Below are 16,339 nucleotides of genomic sequence, written 5' to 3'. Positions count from 1 at the left end.
TCTCTCATCCCCTACTTCTTGGGCTCGCCCCCTCCTATATAGGAGTTTGTGAAGACTTTTTGGGGCACACACAAAGCATCCAATTTCCTAAGCCTTTGACCATTGGACACACTTGGAACCTTAGCATTTTGGAAGTCTTAATGGATTGAACCCTAAGGTCTTTGGAACCCATTGTTGTACATAGCTCTTTTGAAGATGTGCCCCCCTTTGGATCCCCATTTTCCTTCCTTTGGATCCCTACTGTGGCCGGTCTGCCAACTTAACCAATTCTCTAGCTTTTTTTCCCGTGACACTTCCCCATATTAAATGATCAGTTTAACATGAGAAAATCAGATAACAGTTATTATGACAGGGAGCACGAGTCCAGAGCAGGAGGTCGGGTTTCGAGTCATGAGGCAACTGTGTGGAGCTAATTAATTTTGCATGGCGGAGATCCTATCAACATTGGATTGGTTTTGGATTGTAGATCTCATCTGTGTGACTTATAAACGAGGCTTATCACTCCTACATTGATCCTCCTCGAGGGAAAAAAAGCCTTGTCTTGGGGAATCCAACGATGGCTGGCTCCCTTTTGACACCGTCTTTGTGCTTACATGAAGAACCATGGTTGTTACTTCTCGAGCCCATCTTGGCGTCTTATCAACCCATCTTCTGTAAGTCGTCTCTGCTGAGAAATCGAAAGACAGAGTGATGAGCTCATTAGCTAGCATAATTTTCTCTCTCTTTAGTCACGACGCGACGATGGGAGCTATTAATTTTGCATGGCGGAGATCCGATCAACAATGGATTGGTTTTGGACCGTAGATCCCTCGACTCTCATCCGTGTCACTTATAAACACGGGCTTATCACTCCTGAGAGTGATCCTCCTCGAGGAAAAAAAAAGCCTTGTCTTGGGGAATCCAACGATGGCTGATTCCCTTTTGATACCGTCTTTGTGCTTGCTTGCATGAAGAACCATGGTTGTTACTTCTCGAGCCCCATCTTGCCGCATGCAAGCATGGCGTCTTTCCAGCCCATCTTCTGTAAGTCGTCTCTGCTCAGAAATCAGAAGACAGAGTGATGAGCTCATTAGCTAGCATAATTTTCTGTCTCTTGAGAGCCCCTTTCTGCGTATGCTCGTGAGACGCAAATGCTTAAATTTTCTTTGTATTCTGCAGACTGGTTCGCTTTCTGGTTTTGTTGCTGCCTTGCAAGTGTTCGTGCAAGGCCACATCCCTGTGAAGTACGTCTGTCCATTCAAACTGTTCGCGCATTCAATGTTGCGCATCGAGGGGCCAATGGGGAACTGCCTGAGGAAACTGCACCCGCGTACCTGGTACGTATGGTTGCCAGCTCGATTTGTGGTGTTTTTCTGATAGCAAGTATGGTAGCATGCATGCTATTTGTTTTTTCGTGAGACCATTCAAAAGCTTCTAAGAATAAATAAATAATCCCAAAAGCTGCCAGTAATTCTCAGCCAGCGCTAAAGCAGGAATTCCTTACAACGTGAAAAACGGACATCCGTACGGCAGGCACGTTAGCACTGTCAATGTGAAATGCGTCGGAATTTCCGGGATTGCCACGTCAGCCTGTCTCCACGTTCTGTTGGCATGTACGTTGCTGTGAGTGTGTCCGGGCATGCCACGTCACCAGTTTGTGACATGCATTACCACTATGTTAGGGAGAGGCTCTCAGCAGGAGAGATCAGCTTGGCTTATCTGCCAACAAAGGACAACCTCGCAGATCTTTTCACAAAGGCATTGTTTCGTGAGAAGCTCGATTCTTTCCCCAAAGCTTTGGGCTTACTCCCCTTTGTGGACTGATCATGTCCTCACGGCATGGCACTGCCCTATACTATGTGTGAGCTCTCGTTCACCACATCGTTCCCAGGGGGAATTTGTTACCATATACATGTGACAGTGATGTGTGTGAACACATTTAAGATCGCCGGAGCATTTTTTTCCTCACTAGGAGGTTTTTTCCCTGTGCATTGTATATACGCCCATCACTCTAGGGCTGTGGATCTTTTCATTGCACACTAAGTAAAACACTCTCTTTGTGTGCCTTGAGCTTCCTTCATCTTCTCCAAGGTGTGAGTGTTTTCCTGCAATCCTAATTTCAACAAGAAACTTGCACTCTGAAAGAGGGTTCTGTAAATCGCATTGACACGTTGACGTTGTCACAAATTGATGATGTGGCATGATCACTCGCGGACATGACGTTGCATGAGCAATACGGTTGATAATGTGGCACCTGGATTTTGCGCTGACTGCTGATGTGGCGATTTGTGTTGACAGTGCTGACGTGGCAACCTCTACAGATTTCCGCAAATCGCGCTAGTGGCTTTTTCTATCAGTTTTTGGGACCAATTGCTTTTGGACCTATTTGCTCTTAAGTTTATTGCTTTTGACCAATTTCTTTTGAGTTTATAAGCTTTTGGGGCTTTGCTTTTGGCATCCCTTCTAAGAATAAAAAGGGCCTAAGGGCCTCACTTTTTAGGGCATCTGGACGCAAAGTCTCAGAGCCGAGGACCCGCGGAAGTTGTACTTTGATCAAGCATTAATATAAAAGAAATATCGAAAGTGGCACCGGTCTTTGGGGCCAATCTCTCTGGGCACGGAACTGTGCTGGGCCGTGTCGTCCAAAGTGAACTGTGATTTTAAAGTTGTGAAGTGTTTTAAGTGATTCTCTCGTGTGTCGTGTCCAATTCTCGTCTTGGGGGTGACTAAGATTGTGACAGTGGTATCAGAACATAGTTGATTTCTCTTCTACCAGGAAATCAGACAACTTTCCCTGGCCTCTTGGAAATGGGAGGCGGTATGAAAATTTAAGTGGATTAGCAGAGAACGAGTACGGGCCACCCCGGCCTACAGTATCAACTCATGGAGATGCAACGTCAACAGCAGGTTGATGAGTGCGCAAAGCATATGCTCCAGTTTGCCAAGGACCCACAGTATGCCAAATTTTTGACCCGGCACACAATGGATGAAGTGCATACTCATTGGCAGAAAGCCATTGAGTCACCAATAAAACCCGCAATCAAGAAACCTCCTGTCCCACAGATGCTTACTGAAGATGAACTCGAGGATATTGTCGAAAAATGAGTCAACTAACTATTTGGGTCAAAGGAGAAGCAATTGAAGAAACGTAACAAGGGAATTGATTGACTTGGTTAATTGGGCTGAAAATCCTTGAGAAAGCAAGAAAACAGAAGAAGCGTGTGTGCTTCGAAGCATTGTTCAATTCGTCCTCATCTTCTTCTGACAGCTCGGACAACTTATCTGTCATAAACTGCTGACGTGTCAAAGCCTAAAGAATGGAGCCAACTTACAGATGCCGGCCGAGGGCCCTAAACCCTAAGAAGAGCAAGTAACAGAAGAAGTCCTACCAACTTATGTGGACCCTGTCCGATGGGGCCTCAAGTGACATAAAGGATTAAAATAAAGCAGGACCCGCTTACACGCTAAAACTGATGACGTGGCAAATTTTCGAAAATCGCGCTTGCGTGACGACGTGGCAAGTTGTACGGGTTTCTGCGTTTTGCGCTGGTTGATGACGTGGCAGGGTGTACGGATTTCCGTGATTTACACTGGTAGCATTTTGGCTTTGCTTTTGGACCAGACGCTTTTGAGTTTAAAGGCTTTTCAGTGTAATTGCTTTTTAGGCCAAGGGCCTTTAAATATGAGGTTAGGGCTCATTCTCTGGCATGCTTCCCGGAGAAGGTGCAGAGTCTGGAGTATCGGCTTGTACTGTGTTGATGCAATATAAAGAAATACCGAAAGGGGCGCCAAGGTTTGGGGCCAATACTCTCTGGAGTGGAATTCCGCCACTCCGTGTCGCGTGTCGTCTCTCTCTCTCTTAGTTCAATTGTTAATGAAGTGCTAAAGTGTGTTCAGTCTATACTTTTCTATTAGCACGTGGTGCGCGTCTTGTGACAGTGTATCAGAGCATTAGGCATGTGCTTTTCTGAAAGCATACCTGTCCTACAAAAGAGCAGACAAAGCTATTGGAAATTTATTTAAGGTAACTTCGCCCTCCACCCAGACTCATTAGCCACTCCCACCCTTCATCGCGCATCGGGCGCGCTCCCGTCTTCACCACTCATGTCTTACAAGGCATAAGCCATTAAGATCACTTGCAAGAGAAGGATCCAAGATTTGTTTCGAGTTGCTGTTTTTCTCAGAGGCAATGCCATGCAGATGTTGATGTCTACAGCTACCAAGCAGCATATTGCAAGTACTTGGCAAGAAAAATTTTGTCCGAAGTTATATGGTTTCTGACATCTTCCTTCGGAGTGCAACTTCTGGCAGAGTGGGGTATTTTGAAATGCTTGCCATGGAAACCCTAGCAGATTATAACTTGAAATTTCTTGACATCTCTCAGTAGACGTCTCTTCACGAGCAGATGACCTTGGAGGTTCGGTGTATTGCTATCTCTTGGGACTACCATCGCCGCCAAAGAAACAATATCTGTCCAAGAGCTGATGGACCGTGCTGTGCTCGGCTACGACCTCATGGAAGGAACCTAACCCTAATTTTTTGTGCAGGTTTGAAGATGGAAAGTCAATCAACTTTTCGAGCTCGACTGATATCGAGATTGCTTTTTAAGTTTCAAATTTGTTTGAGAACTTATTTGGTGATCCTGTTTGGAATTTGTTTGAAATGGCCTGGGCATGTAATTTTAGTGCATCAAGACACTCGTGGAAGATCAATACGGTCTGGGTGTGATGGCTAATTTTACTACGTCGGAATATCAAGAGTTCCGATCTGGACGAAAGGAGAAGCTAACTCCTTGATCAAAAGAGCAGAAAGGAGAAGCTAACTCCTTGATCAAAACAACCAAAAGGAGAAGTTAACTCCTTGATCAAAAGAGCCGAAAGGAGAAGCTAACTCCTTTAAAAAAGAGCAAACTGATTGTCCCTCCGAATGTCCCTCTGAATGAGCCTCGGAAATTTTTGAGCTAGCTTGAGTTGTTTTGCAAATATGTTGTAATCGCGGACGATTACTCTCTTTCAAGAAGGGGAGATGTCATAAATTGCTGACATGTCAAAGCCTAAAGAATGGAGCCAACTTACAGAGGCCGACCGAGGGGCCTAAACCCTAAGAAGAGCAAGTAACAGAACAAGTCCTACCAACTTATGGGGACCCCGTCCGATGGGGCCCCAGTGACATAAAGGATTAAAATAAAGCAGGACCCGCACACACGCAAAAATTGATAACATGGTAGATTTTCAAAAATTGCGCTGGCATGATGACGTGGCAAGTTGTACGGGTTTTCGCGTTTTGCACTGGTTGATGATGTGGCAGGCTGTATGGATTTCTGTGATTAAAGCTGGCAGCTTTTTGGCTTTGCTTTTGGACAAGATGCTTTTGAGTTTGAAGGCTTTTTATTGTAATTGCTTTTTAGGCCAAGGGCCTTTAAATATGAGGTTAGGGCTCATTCTCTGGCATGCTTCCTGGAGAAGGTGCAGAGTCTGGAGTACCGGCTTGTACTGTGTTGATGCAATATAAAGAAATATCGAAAGGGGCGCCAAGGTTTGGGGTGGAATTCCGCCACTCCGTGTCGCGTGTCATCTCTCTCTCTCTCTCTCTCTCTCTCTCTCTCTCTCTCTCTCTCTCCGTTCATTTGTTAATGAAGTGCTAAAAGTGTGTTCAGTTTGTTCTTTTCTATTGGCACGTGGTGCCCGTCTTGTGATACATCCTTTTCTGACTCGAGTGATGAGGACAAAAAGGGCAAGAAACTACGAGTAGACCATATGTTTTATTAAAAAAGGAAGCACTTTTACAGAGCTAACCAGTATGATTCTCTCGACGACAAGGGCAAGAAGGCCAAGGAATTCAAAGAGGGTGGACAAGTAGTAAAGTTTGAAACCTTTTCAGGGTTTTCAGATGCTCTTAAGGCTTTAGCCTTTATTCAACATACTCTCGACGACAAGGGCAAGAAGGCCAAGGAATTCAAAGAGGGTGGACAAGTAGTAAAGTTTGAAACCTTTTCAGGGTTTTCAGATGCTCTTAAGGCTTTAGCCTTTATTCAACAGTTTGATATTGCATGTGAGGATTCTAGGTACTAATCCTTTATTAAGTACTTAAACTCATGATTAAGACATAAGAAACTTGAACTGAACTCAGAAACAAGACTCAGAAGACTCTGTGTTTGATTGATTAAATGACTGCTTGAAACTGAGTACAATAGGCTCCTTATATAGGAGACGAAGAGACACAAATGAAAAGACATGTCTCCTGGTGAAGAGACATGACTTTAGACATAAAGACATATCCTTTTGGCGAAGAGCTGCAACCATTGGGTGAAGAGTCGCACCCGAAGAGCGAAGGGGTGTGACCAGTCGTCGAAAGAGTGTGGCTTTTGGCGAAGAGGCACGTCTCTTGAGCGAAGGGGTGCGACCATCCAAGCGTAGGGGTCCTCCTTGGCATGGCACTTCGCGTATCTGCAACTAGGAGATGTAATGTTGTTAACATAGTCACAATCGTGACATTCCCTCCCTCTTTAAATAAAACCCAGGGTAGTTGTAGAAACTGCGGGAGAAGGAAATGTCATGGCACTATTATTGACCATGACTATTTTGCCAAACTGAAAACTGGCCATATCTGCAACTTGATAAGTGCCTTTGTCAAAGTCATTTGTAACTTCGAGCTTTGTCCAAGAAAAGATTGAATCTTTATCTGCTTCGAGTGAAATTATTGGTAGATTGACTTGAGTTTTCTGTTGAGTTATGATCATTGGTTGGAAATCTGTAAGGTATTCCATTGGTTTGTCTGGAATCGTAAAATCCTCCTGAAGGGATGCCCTAGACTGAGAGAGAGTAGTGTTTGGAGGTATATCCATCTGTAAAGGTTTATCACTGGAACAAGTTGTGTCCAAAGATTCAATTGCAGCGACTGAAGTCATGCTGCAATAGTCTATATCTACTTTATCCTTTGCACCGCTGAAGGCAAGGACTAGAGTCTTCAAGTTTGAAGAATTATCATTCACCATAGCATCTGGTATCTGTTCAGAGACAAAGATTGTATTCTGTAAGAGCAATGACGAGGCGAATTTTCCTGCTTGGATCATGGCCAAAGAAGGGGTTATGTGCTTGTTGGTTGTCAGATAAGAACTGGAATCTTCTGAATCTTCAGCTCTCTTAGCATGTATTAAGGCTTCCAATTGAGAAGGGGGAGGTCGAGGGAGCTGAAGTGCAAGAAGGGCCGGCGATGGGTGTAGCAGACCTTACGAGCAGAGAGAGAGAGAGTGCGAGCGCTGTTGCAGAGAGAGAGGGAGAGAGAGCGTACGATATCAATTGTGTTTCTTGGGCACACAACTAAAAGCCCTATGTTTTAATATTAAGGGTACAAACTTATGACCATTTAAATGGCCTTTGGGTGTGAACACACCCAAGTATAAAAGAATGAATAAATGAGTAAGAGAGGCTATAAGAGGGTCTTTAGACCCAACAACCTCCCACTTAAAGGCCCAATGTGGTACCTTTAAGTAACTCCCACCAAGTGTAAGCAATGCTGATGTTGTGTCTTAGCAAGACACTTAGTGAGAACATCTGCAGGGTTATCCTGTGTCTTGACCTTTGTCAGTGTGACAAGGCCATCATCCAATACCTGTCGTATAAAATGGTACCGCACATCAATGTGTTTGGTACGAGCATGGAACATCGCATTCTTAGCTAGGCATACAACACTCTGACTATCACAACCAAGCACTGGAGCATATGCAGGAAGACCAAAGTCTCTGACCAACCTGCCAAGCCAAATAGCTTCCTTAGAAGCCTCTGTAGCTGAAATATATTCAGCCTCTGTAGTGCTCAGTGCCACAATCTTCTGTAACCTTGAACACCATGAAATAGCACCTCCAGCAAGTGTGAATACATACCCACTGGTAGACTTTCTAGTGTCAAGATCACTTGCCATGTCCGAATCACAGAATCCCTGCAATGATAGTGTACCCTTGCCATAACATATACATGTGTCCGTTGTACCTTTTAAGTACCTGAATATGCTCTTCACTGCCTCGTAATGTGGTTTGCCAGGATTAGACATGAACCTGCTAACAACTCCCACTCCATAAGCAATGTATGGTCGTGTAGCAACCATGGCATACATCAATGAACCACAAGCTGAAGCATAAGGAATGCCTTTCATAGCATGAGCAGCTATATCATCTTTTGGGCAATCAAGCTTGCTAAGCTTTGTGTGCTAGGTAAGGGCACACCAAGAGGCTTAGCATCGGCCATATTAAATCTCTCAAGTACTTTCTTGATGTACTTGTCTTGAGAGAGGAATAAAAGACGCTTCTTTCTATCCCTCCTAATACGCATACCCAAAATATGTTGAGCTGCACCCAAATCTTTCATCGAGAAAGCTGAATTCAGCTCCTTTTTCAAAGTATTCAAAGTCTCCTTATGCTTGCCAGCAATCAACATGTCATCCACATATAGGACTAGCACAATAAGACTACCATCAGGAGCCTTTTTAGTGTAAAGATAGTGATCTGCTTGACTGCGTTTGAAACCATGATTGAGCATAAAACTATCAAACTTTTTGTACCACTGTCTAGGAGCTTGTTTTAGCCCATACAAGCTGCGTTTTAGTTTGCATACCAAATACTCTTTCCCTGGAATGACAAAGCCCTCAGGCTGCAGCATATACAGCTCCTCATCCAAGTCACCATGTAAGAAAGCAGTGATCACATCCATTTGATCAAGCTCCAAATCCAAGATAGCACATAGAGCAAACAACACACGGAGAGTAGACATCTTCACTACAGGTGAGAAGATTTCCTGGAAGTCAATGCCTTCCTTCTGTGCATAACCCTTGGCAACTAAACACGCTTTGTATTTGGGTTTGTCATCAACACATTTGATCTTATAAACCCACTTGTTAGAAATAGCTTTCCTACCTTTGGGCAAATGCACAAGCTCCCATGTATTATTTGCATACAGTGATTGCATCTCAGATTTCATAGCAAGCTCCCACTTACTTTTGTCGTCACAACACTGGGCCTCTTTGTATGTAAGAGGCTCTCCCTCATCAGTCAACAAAACACAATCCAAAGATGGTTGAAACCTCTCTGGTTGACGTCTCTGACGTGTAGATCTCCTCACCCAATGATCTACATTTGCCGGTAAAGGGTCTACATCCTCAGGAATGATTCTATTATCATTTAGCGGATGATTTTCAGCATTTATACCCTGCTGTAAATCATTTTCAGCCTGCTGGTCATTGTGTTCTACCCCATTTTGTGCATCTATTTGTTGTCCATTCTCTTCTGGTTGTTGCACAAATGGTTGCTGTTCATTTTCAGCATCAATAGGCACCATATTTTCAGCCAAGGAAGGCTTTATGGTTGGCTGGTCATTATGAAATTTGACCCTCTTTTTATCATGGTCTACATGTGTAGCATTTTGGAGCAATTTAGCCTCATTAAATACTACATCTCGGCTGCGTACAACCTTCCTGTAATCAGGTAGCCATACTCTGTAACCCATCTCAACCTCATCTCCATAACCCATGAAGATGCCTCTGATGGATTTCATGTCTAGCTTAGTCCTCTGATCTACAGGTACATGTACAAATGCCTCGCAACCAAAAACACGCAAATGGTCATATGAAGCAGGTTTGCTAGACCAAACCTCTTCGGGGATGCCATTGTCCAAAGCACGATTTGGAGAACGGTTGCATACATGAACTGCAGTTTTCAAAGCCTCTCCCCAAAATTCTTGCGGAAGATTAGCTGTGGACAACATGCAACATATCCTCTCACAAATTGTGCGGTTATATCTCTCAGCCACGCCATTAGATGATGGATTATAAGGGGCTGTTAACTCCCTTTTAAATTCACGTGATACATACCCTTTTGTGTGATCACAAAAGCATGAAATCTTTTAAAAGTGTCAAAAACATCACTCTTGTTTTTAAGTACATACACCCAAGTCTTTCTACTGAAATCATCAATGAAAGATACAAAATAGCGTGCACCACCATGTGAGCTCACAGGTATAGTGCAAACATCTGAATATACTAAATCAAGAGCATGCAACTTTTTAGAGACACCAGACGAATAAGAGAACTTCACTTGTTTACCATAGATACAATCTTTACAAAATTCAAGGCAAGGACATTTTACATCAAATCTCCCAAGAGAGGAGAGAACCTGTAGTCCTTTCTCACTCATATGGCCAAGTCTCTTATACCAAAGTTCCATTGGACAATGAACTTCAGCCATAGCAACAAACTTGCCAGGTAAGGCCTTGCAATGCAAATAGTATAAAGTTCCCCTTTTGTTGCCCTTCACAATCAACACAGAACCCTTTTGTATTTTGCAAGAGCCACCACCAAAAGTAGTGAAGTAGCCCTTTACATCCAGCTGCCCAACTGATAGCAGACTCTTCTTAATGCCAGGCACATACCGAACATCATGCAGAACAAGTTCTTGACCATTTTCCAAAGCCAAGTGAATGGTGCCAACACCCTCAATGTCACATGCATAGTTATTACCCAAGTAAACTTTACCCAGGTTACCTGCAGTGTATGTGGCAAAAGACTCCAAAGAAGTAGTTACATGAAATGAGGCACCACTGTCTACTATCCAAAACTGGGACAACCCATCATGTGTTGAAAGCAAAGCGTCAATAAGATCTGGCTTCGTGATATACATATCACTTGCCATAGCCACAACATCATCAAAGACACTCGAAGCTACGACAAGTGCTTCCTCCACATCAACAATTTCCTCTATGACCACACTAGAGGCCACATTTGCCTTGCCAACACCCTTGGAAGAAGAGGAGGTGCCATCATCACCTTTAGCATCTTTTGTATCCTTCTTCTTCTTACCCTGCTGCTGCTTCTTCCTCTCAAGCTCTTGCTTGTAAAATCTGCAATCAGTCTCTTTATGCCCTTTGCGTCCACATTGATAGCAAGTTATATCTTGAGATTTTCCCTTGCTCTTACTTCTACTCTTGCCCCTGTTAGCTACATTGTTCCTTTTCTCTGACCTGCCCCTTACATGATAAGCTGTGCCACTGCCTTCACCACTGGCTTTCCTCCTAATCTCCTCATCGAGAATGGAGCCTCTTACACCATCATAGGTTAAAGCAGCATTGTTTGACAATGACACAACAAGCGCTTCCCAACTGTCAGGCAAAGTCATCAAAAGAAATATAGCTTTCAACTTGTCATCAAATGGTTGCAGCCCTGAATCCTGAAGTTGACTCAAAACACCTGTAAACGCATTCAAATGCTCAGATGCAGGCTTTGCCTCATCCAATTCCATGTTTATAAGTTTCCGCATGAGATGAACTTGATTCATAGGAGTTTTATTCTCATACGTACTAGTCAACGTCTGCCAAATAGCATGTGCAGTGTCAAGACGCTTAATATCAGTAAGCACATCATCTGACACAGCCATTTTGATGTAAGCAATAGCCTTTTTGTTCAGCTTTGCCCAATTTGCATCTGACAAGTTTTCAGGTTTTGCTGCGAGCAATGCATCTTCACAATCTTTAAGGAATAGAATGCCTTGCATTCTTTCCTTCCACAAATCAAAGCCAGTGCCATCAAATCTTTTGATTTCCATCAAAGACTTTGACTCACTGCTACTTGTAGATGCATTGGAAGCCATTTTGATGCAAAATAGACCAAAAATTCACTGCTTTAATTTTATAATAGCAGGCTGCAAGTTGCAATTTTAGCCTCTTACAGGCTCAGAGAACACTATAGAAGTGTAAGGAAACGTAACACTAGGTTACAAACACTTTATCCAAAGTGTACAACAGTAAAAGAGATAAATTTTAGTAGTAAATACTGAAATTTCAGCACACACATGAAGCATACATCCTGTGCATGAATGCTCCCACTTCAACAATAAAACCAAAGTGCATTTGCAACAACCTCAAACCTGCAACTGAGGTAAAAGCTGCTGCAAAATGTATTTTCAGCAATACATAGACTCAATGGGAAGCATCCACAAGTAAATACATGTGTTTATTGTCACATAAACCTCCTGTTTATGTGTGAGAGGTCTCAAACTCTGCTCAATTGTACCACAAATTGCAATACATGACACAAAATGTCCAGAATTGCATCACATTTGCAAAAGCCCCAAAAGTTACTGCACAATTTGCTGAAATTTCTGAAAAATCAGCAAAAGCCCTCAATTTCTCAACTCGAATCCCCGAGAATTTCTCCTGTAATTACGCATGTAGACGTAGACTTGAATAATCTTGCACTAATGTGCAAAACCCCCAAGTTTAAAGTGACAATTTGCTGAAATTTATGAAATTTCAGCAAATAGGACAAAACCCCCAATTCTCCGGGTGGATTGGTGTTGCCCAAAGTGTCCTAAATGTACCTGTAACACTTGTGCTTGCTGTAATTAACAGAAAAAACTTGTTTTCGAAGAGAAACAGCCCGGAATGACCTGTTTTTCAATCTGTTTTCAGCCTCTAAGCACTTGTGGGCTGAGGTATTGTCTTCCCTGAGTCCGGGGAGGAGAGAGAAAACACCTGCGCTTGCTGTTTTTAGAGAGAGAAAATTGCGCATGAGAGAGAAAATGAAGATTTCTCGCGAGGGAATGCGCGCGGGAGTAGGGAACTTGGCTCTGATACTAGTTTGAAGTGCAAGAAGGGCCGGCGATGGGTGTAGCAGACCACACGAGCAGAGAGAGAGAGAGAGAGTGTGAGCGCTGTTGCAGAGAGAGAGGGAGAGAGAGCGTACAATGTCAATTGTGTTTCTTGGGCACACAACTAAAAGCCCTATGTTTTATTATTAAGGGTACAAACTTGTGACCATTTAAATGGCCTTTGGGTGTGAACACACCCAAGTATAAAAGAATGAATAAATGAGTAAGAGAGGCTATAAGAGGGCCTTTAGACCCAACAGGAGCTGTTGCCTCTTAGACCTCTGAAGGATCCTCTTGCACAAGGAAAGGATCAACAAATCTTCGAGTTTACCACCAGCAGATAAGAAAGACTTAAATGTAGGGCATGGCTCGCGAAGGGGAATGTGTCCAGCGTCGCGGCAGTCACGATCGAGTACTCGACTAGGGTCGGATATATGTGCCACTAAGTAAGCCCATCTTGATATCGTTGATGATCCTTTGGAAGCTTCATATTGCTGCTTTTGTTGCCGATGATTCCGATAAGAAGTTGGTTGCTTAGAATTGTAGCATTTCCAAGAATATTCATGCTGAGACTTTTGTTGCTCGTACGAAGGTACTTTGCGTCTAGTTGTCTCTAAGAAACCATGCTTTGGGTGAGAAAATTTCGGTTCCGAAGGCTTATGTTTGAGTGGTTCTTTCTGGTCGACCACTGAAGCGTCGGAAGAAGATGCATGTATTGTGCGAGAAGCTGTTGGGTGACTCCAAGAAGAGGTTTGTATTTGCATCTGAGCCAAGCGAGTGTGACTCAATGCGAGGCTTGATGAAATTGCTACCATCTCCTTTTTGAAAATTGTTATCGGATCTTCGGTAATATATTGTCGTCGCCATCTTATCTCCATCGCCGATTATGTAGCAATAGCTACTGGGAGAAGAGAGTGTGTCGAACCATTGTTGGGCTCTGCTTGTCTGCAAACAAGGCACCAAGGGGGTAGCGAAACCATGTTGTGGGCTAAGTGGTAATCGCCCAAATCTGGGGGTATGATGGGGGTTCAAAGCTGGAATCCCACACTGCCCACGTTTTTTTTTTTGCCCACGATTTCCTTTTATTTTTTTTGTAACTGTGTTGGTAAATACGTTGCAGATCCCAAAATTTGTGTTTGCTGGCTGTTTATGTGTTGGGCAGTTTGCTTGATTTAAAAAATCGCCATGTCATCAAGTGGCCCAAGTGGAGAAAAAGGCCTGCCATCAATGTGAAGTGTGCAATAGGCACATGCGAAAGAATGTCACCAGCGAAAAGGCCCAGTGAAATTAATCAAACCAGCGTACGAATTCCAGAGGGGTGCAAACGGACACATGGAGAGGTGCGACGCTTGAAGGGGGGTGCGCCCCTTCACCAAGGGGTGCTAGCAGAGATGCAGAAAAGGAGGCACCAGCTGGCGTTAATTCCGTAAAAAAACGGAATCTCAATTGATGCCAAGCAACGCAGCGGACGATTGACACACGAGGTAGGGCTGTGAGGCCGCAATCGAGGCAGAGCTGTGAGCGACAGACGAGCCTGCAGAGGGCACAAGCGAGGCAAGGGAGTTGACAGACGGCTTGGCCGCTGTGGGGACGCAGATGGCATTTAGTTATTTTTTTTATGTGTGTGCGACGTTTCGTAGCAACGAAACTGGAGTGGCGGATTGGCTAGCAGAGTCCCTTGCGTGTGATTCTTCTGCAGGTCGTGCATGTTCGAATCTTGAGTAACACTTTTGTAGAGAGAGAGAGAAAGAGAGTTTTGAATTCGAAGGCCTGGGGCAATGGAATCTAGAGGAATCTCACAATGAAACGAATATAATACCAACGCTGCCAGTAGGTAGTATGAGGAGTAGAGCTAAAGTAAAGATGCACAAGGTGAATTCACTACTGTGATACACCACATGCATTCACTATTGTAATACATCACATGCATTGGCTAGCAACCACATGTAAAGAGTTGCGTGTGTAACTAACATGTGCAGAGATCGACATCAAGTGTATAGTCTTGAAAACGAGATCTAAATAAACCGAAGCAAAGAAAGTAATGCAAAAAATTCTAAAACAAGCAAATAGATAAAGCATAAATGACCTGCAACAATAAATGAGGTGCTTTACTGACCTGCAATGTTGTATTGTTGCTTTTCGATTGTCCAATCTACTGGTCGAATTTTGAGTCGAGCTACAAAAAAGCGATGTGAATAGTTAAACATATTGTCTTGTAATGAAACCTCATAGATTGAAAGTGCGAAGTATACAGTGCACGTCATACAGAGGTGCCATACAAAAGTATGGTGGAGAGTTGGCACTGTGGTCTCTCCAAAGAATTGTAAGAAACGGAAGCCGTGCCCTGCCCCGTAGCATTTATGTGTTGCGCCAAGCAAACGCATGCGCGTGGAAATTTTGGATGTAGATAACAAACCCTGAAGTGTTGTCAAGTTGGAGTCGCGCTTGTGCAACTGGATCGTGTAGTGTTGTGAATATATGTCCTCCCTGCCATGAAGAAAACAAGCAGATGTACCTTTATGTTCTATGTCCTCTGATCAATATCTCTCTCTCTCTCTCTCTCTCTCTCTCTCTCTCTCTTTGTGTGTTGTGTGTGTGTGTGTGTGTGTATTGTAAGCTGCTTCGTCAGCAATTATGTCTTCTTGCCATAGAGACGGTATACTCAAGCTTGTCACCAATAACTGTAAAACATCTATTGATTCCTTTGACAACGATCTCATTTTCAAGAGCAATAGATTTGTTTCTGTATTGAGCGTCTACTTCTAAACTTCTGTGAGTCCCATGCTTTGAGCAGTAACGAGCAAAAAACAACTCTAAAGATTCATCGATTTTGGGTCTCAAATAACCACTTTCCGCGTGCAGGGGGCGCAATAGCCATCCATTAGAAACTAATATCTCTAGTCAAAACATGCAACTTGAAGGCTCTCAAGGTGCGATCCTTCCAAAAGATGCAAAAGTCGGTGCTTATGACAGCGGTACTTGTCATAAGACGGGCACCACGTGCCAATAAAAAGAACAGACAGAATAGACTTTTAGCACTATAATAACAACTGAACTGAGAGAGAGAGAGAGAGAGACGACACGCGACATGGAGTGGCGCAATTCCATCCCAAAGAGTATTGGCCCCTTTCGGTATTTCTTTATACTGCATCAACAGAGTACAAGCCGGTAACTCCAGACTTTGCACCTTCTCTAGGAAGCATGCTAGAGAATGAGCCCTAACCTCATATTTAAAGGCCCTTGGCCTGAAAAGCAATTTACATGAAAAGCCTTCAAACTCAAAAGCTTCTTGTCCAAAAGCAAAGCCAAAAAGCTGCCAGCGCAATTTATGGAAATCTGTACAGCCTGCCACGTCAACAGCCAGCGCAAAACGCAGAATTCCGTACAACTTGCCACGTCATCATGACAGCGCAATTTTTGGAAAATCTGCCACGTCATTAGTTTGCGTGTGTGTGTGCAGGTCCTACTTTATTTAAATCCTTTATGCCCCATCGGACGGGGTCCCCATAAGTTGGTAGGACTTCTTCTTCTGTTACTTGTTCTTCTTAGGGCTTAGGCCCCTCGGCCGACATCTGCAAGTTGGCTCCATTCTTAAGGCTTTGACACACAAGCAGTTTGTTACAGTACTAGTAGTTCTGTTAATGATGCAATTGAGGTGGCAGCATGAAGCCTGCGAGAAATTTAGCCCTTTTTTGCATGCAACCAGATTCCATATGTTCAGTCCAATCG

General features: G+C 43.6%; 1 protein-coding gene across 1 annotated transcript in view; it reads left to right on the top strand.

Annotated features, from left to right (window-relative positions):
* Positions 1-857: 857 nt before the first annotated feature.
* The window catches only part of LOC147443746 (glycerophosphodiester phosphodiesterase GDPD6-like), a 44,766-nt gene continuing 29,284 nt past the window's right edge, over positions 858-16,339 (top strand). The window contains exons 1-2 of the mRNA XM_086526547.1: positions 858-1,023; positions 1,159-1,316. Coding sequence (XP_086382673.1) covers positions 948-1,023; positions 1,159-1,316 — 234 coding nt within the window. The 5' untranslated portion in view covers positions 858-947. The remainder of the gene's footprint in view (positions 1,024-1,158; positions 1,317-16,339) is intronic.

The sequence above is a fragment of the Adiantum capillus-veneris genome, chromosome 13 (assembly GCF_014529385.1).
Source record: "Adiantum capillus-veneris isolate H3 chromosome 13, ASM1452938v2, whole genome shotgun sequence".
NCBI classification, from domain to species: Eukaryota; Viridiplantae; Streptophyta; class Polypodiopsida; order Polypodiales; family Pteridaceae; genus Adiantum; species Adiantum capillus-veneris.
Note: the sequence above shows the minus strand (reverse complement) of the source record. Positions and strands in the feature narration are given on the sequence as shown.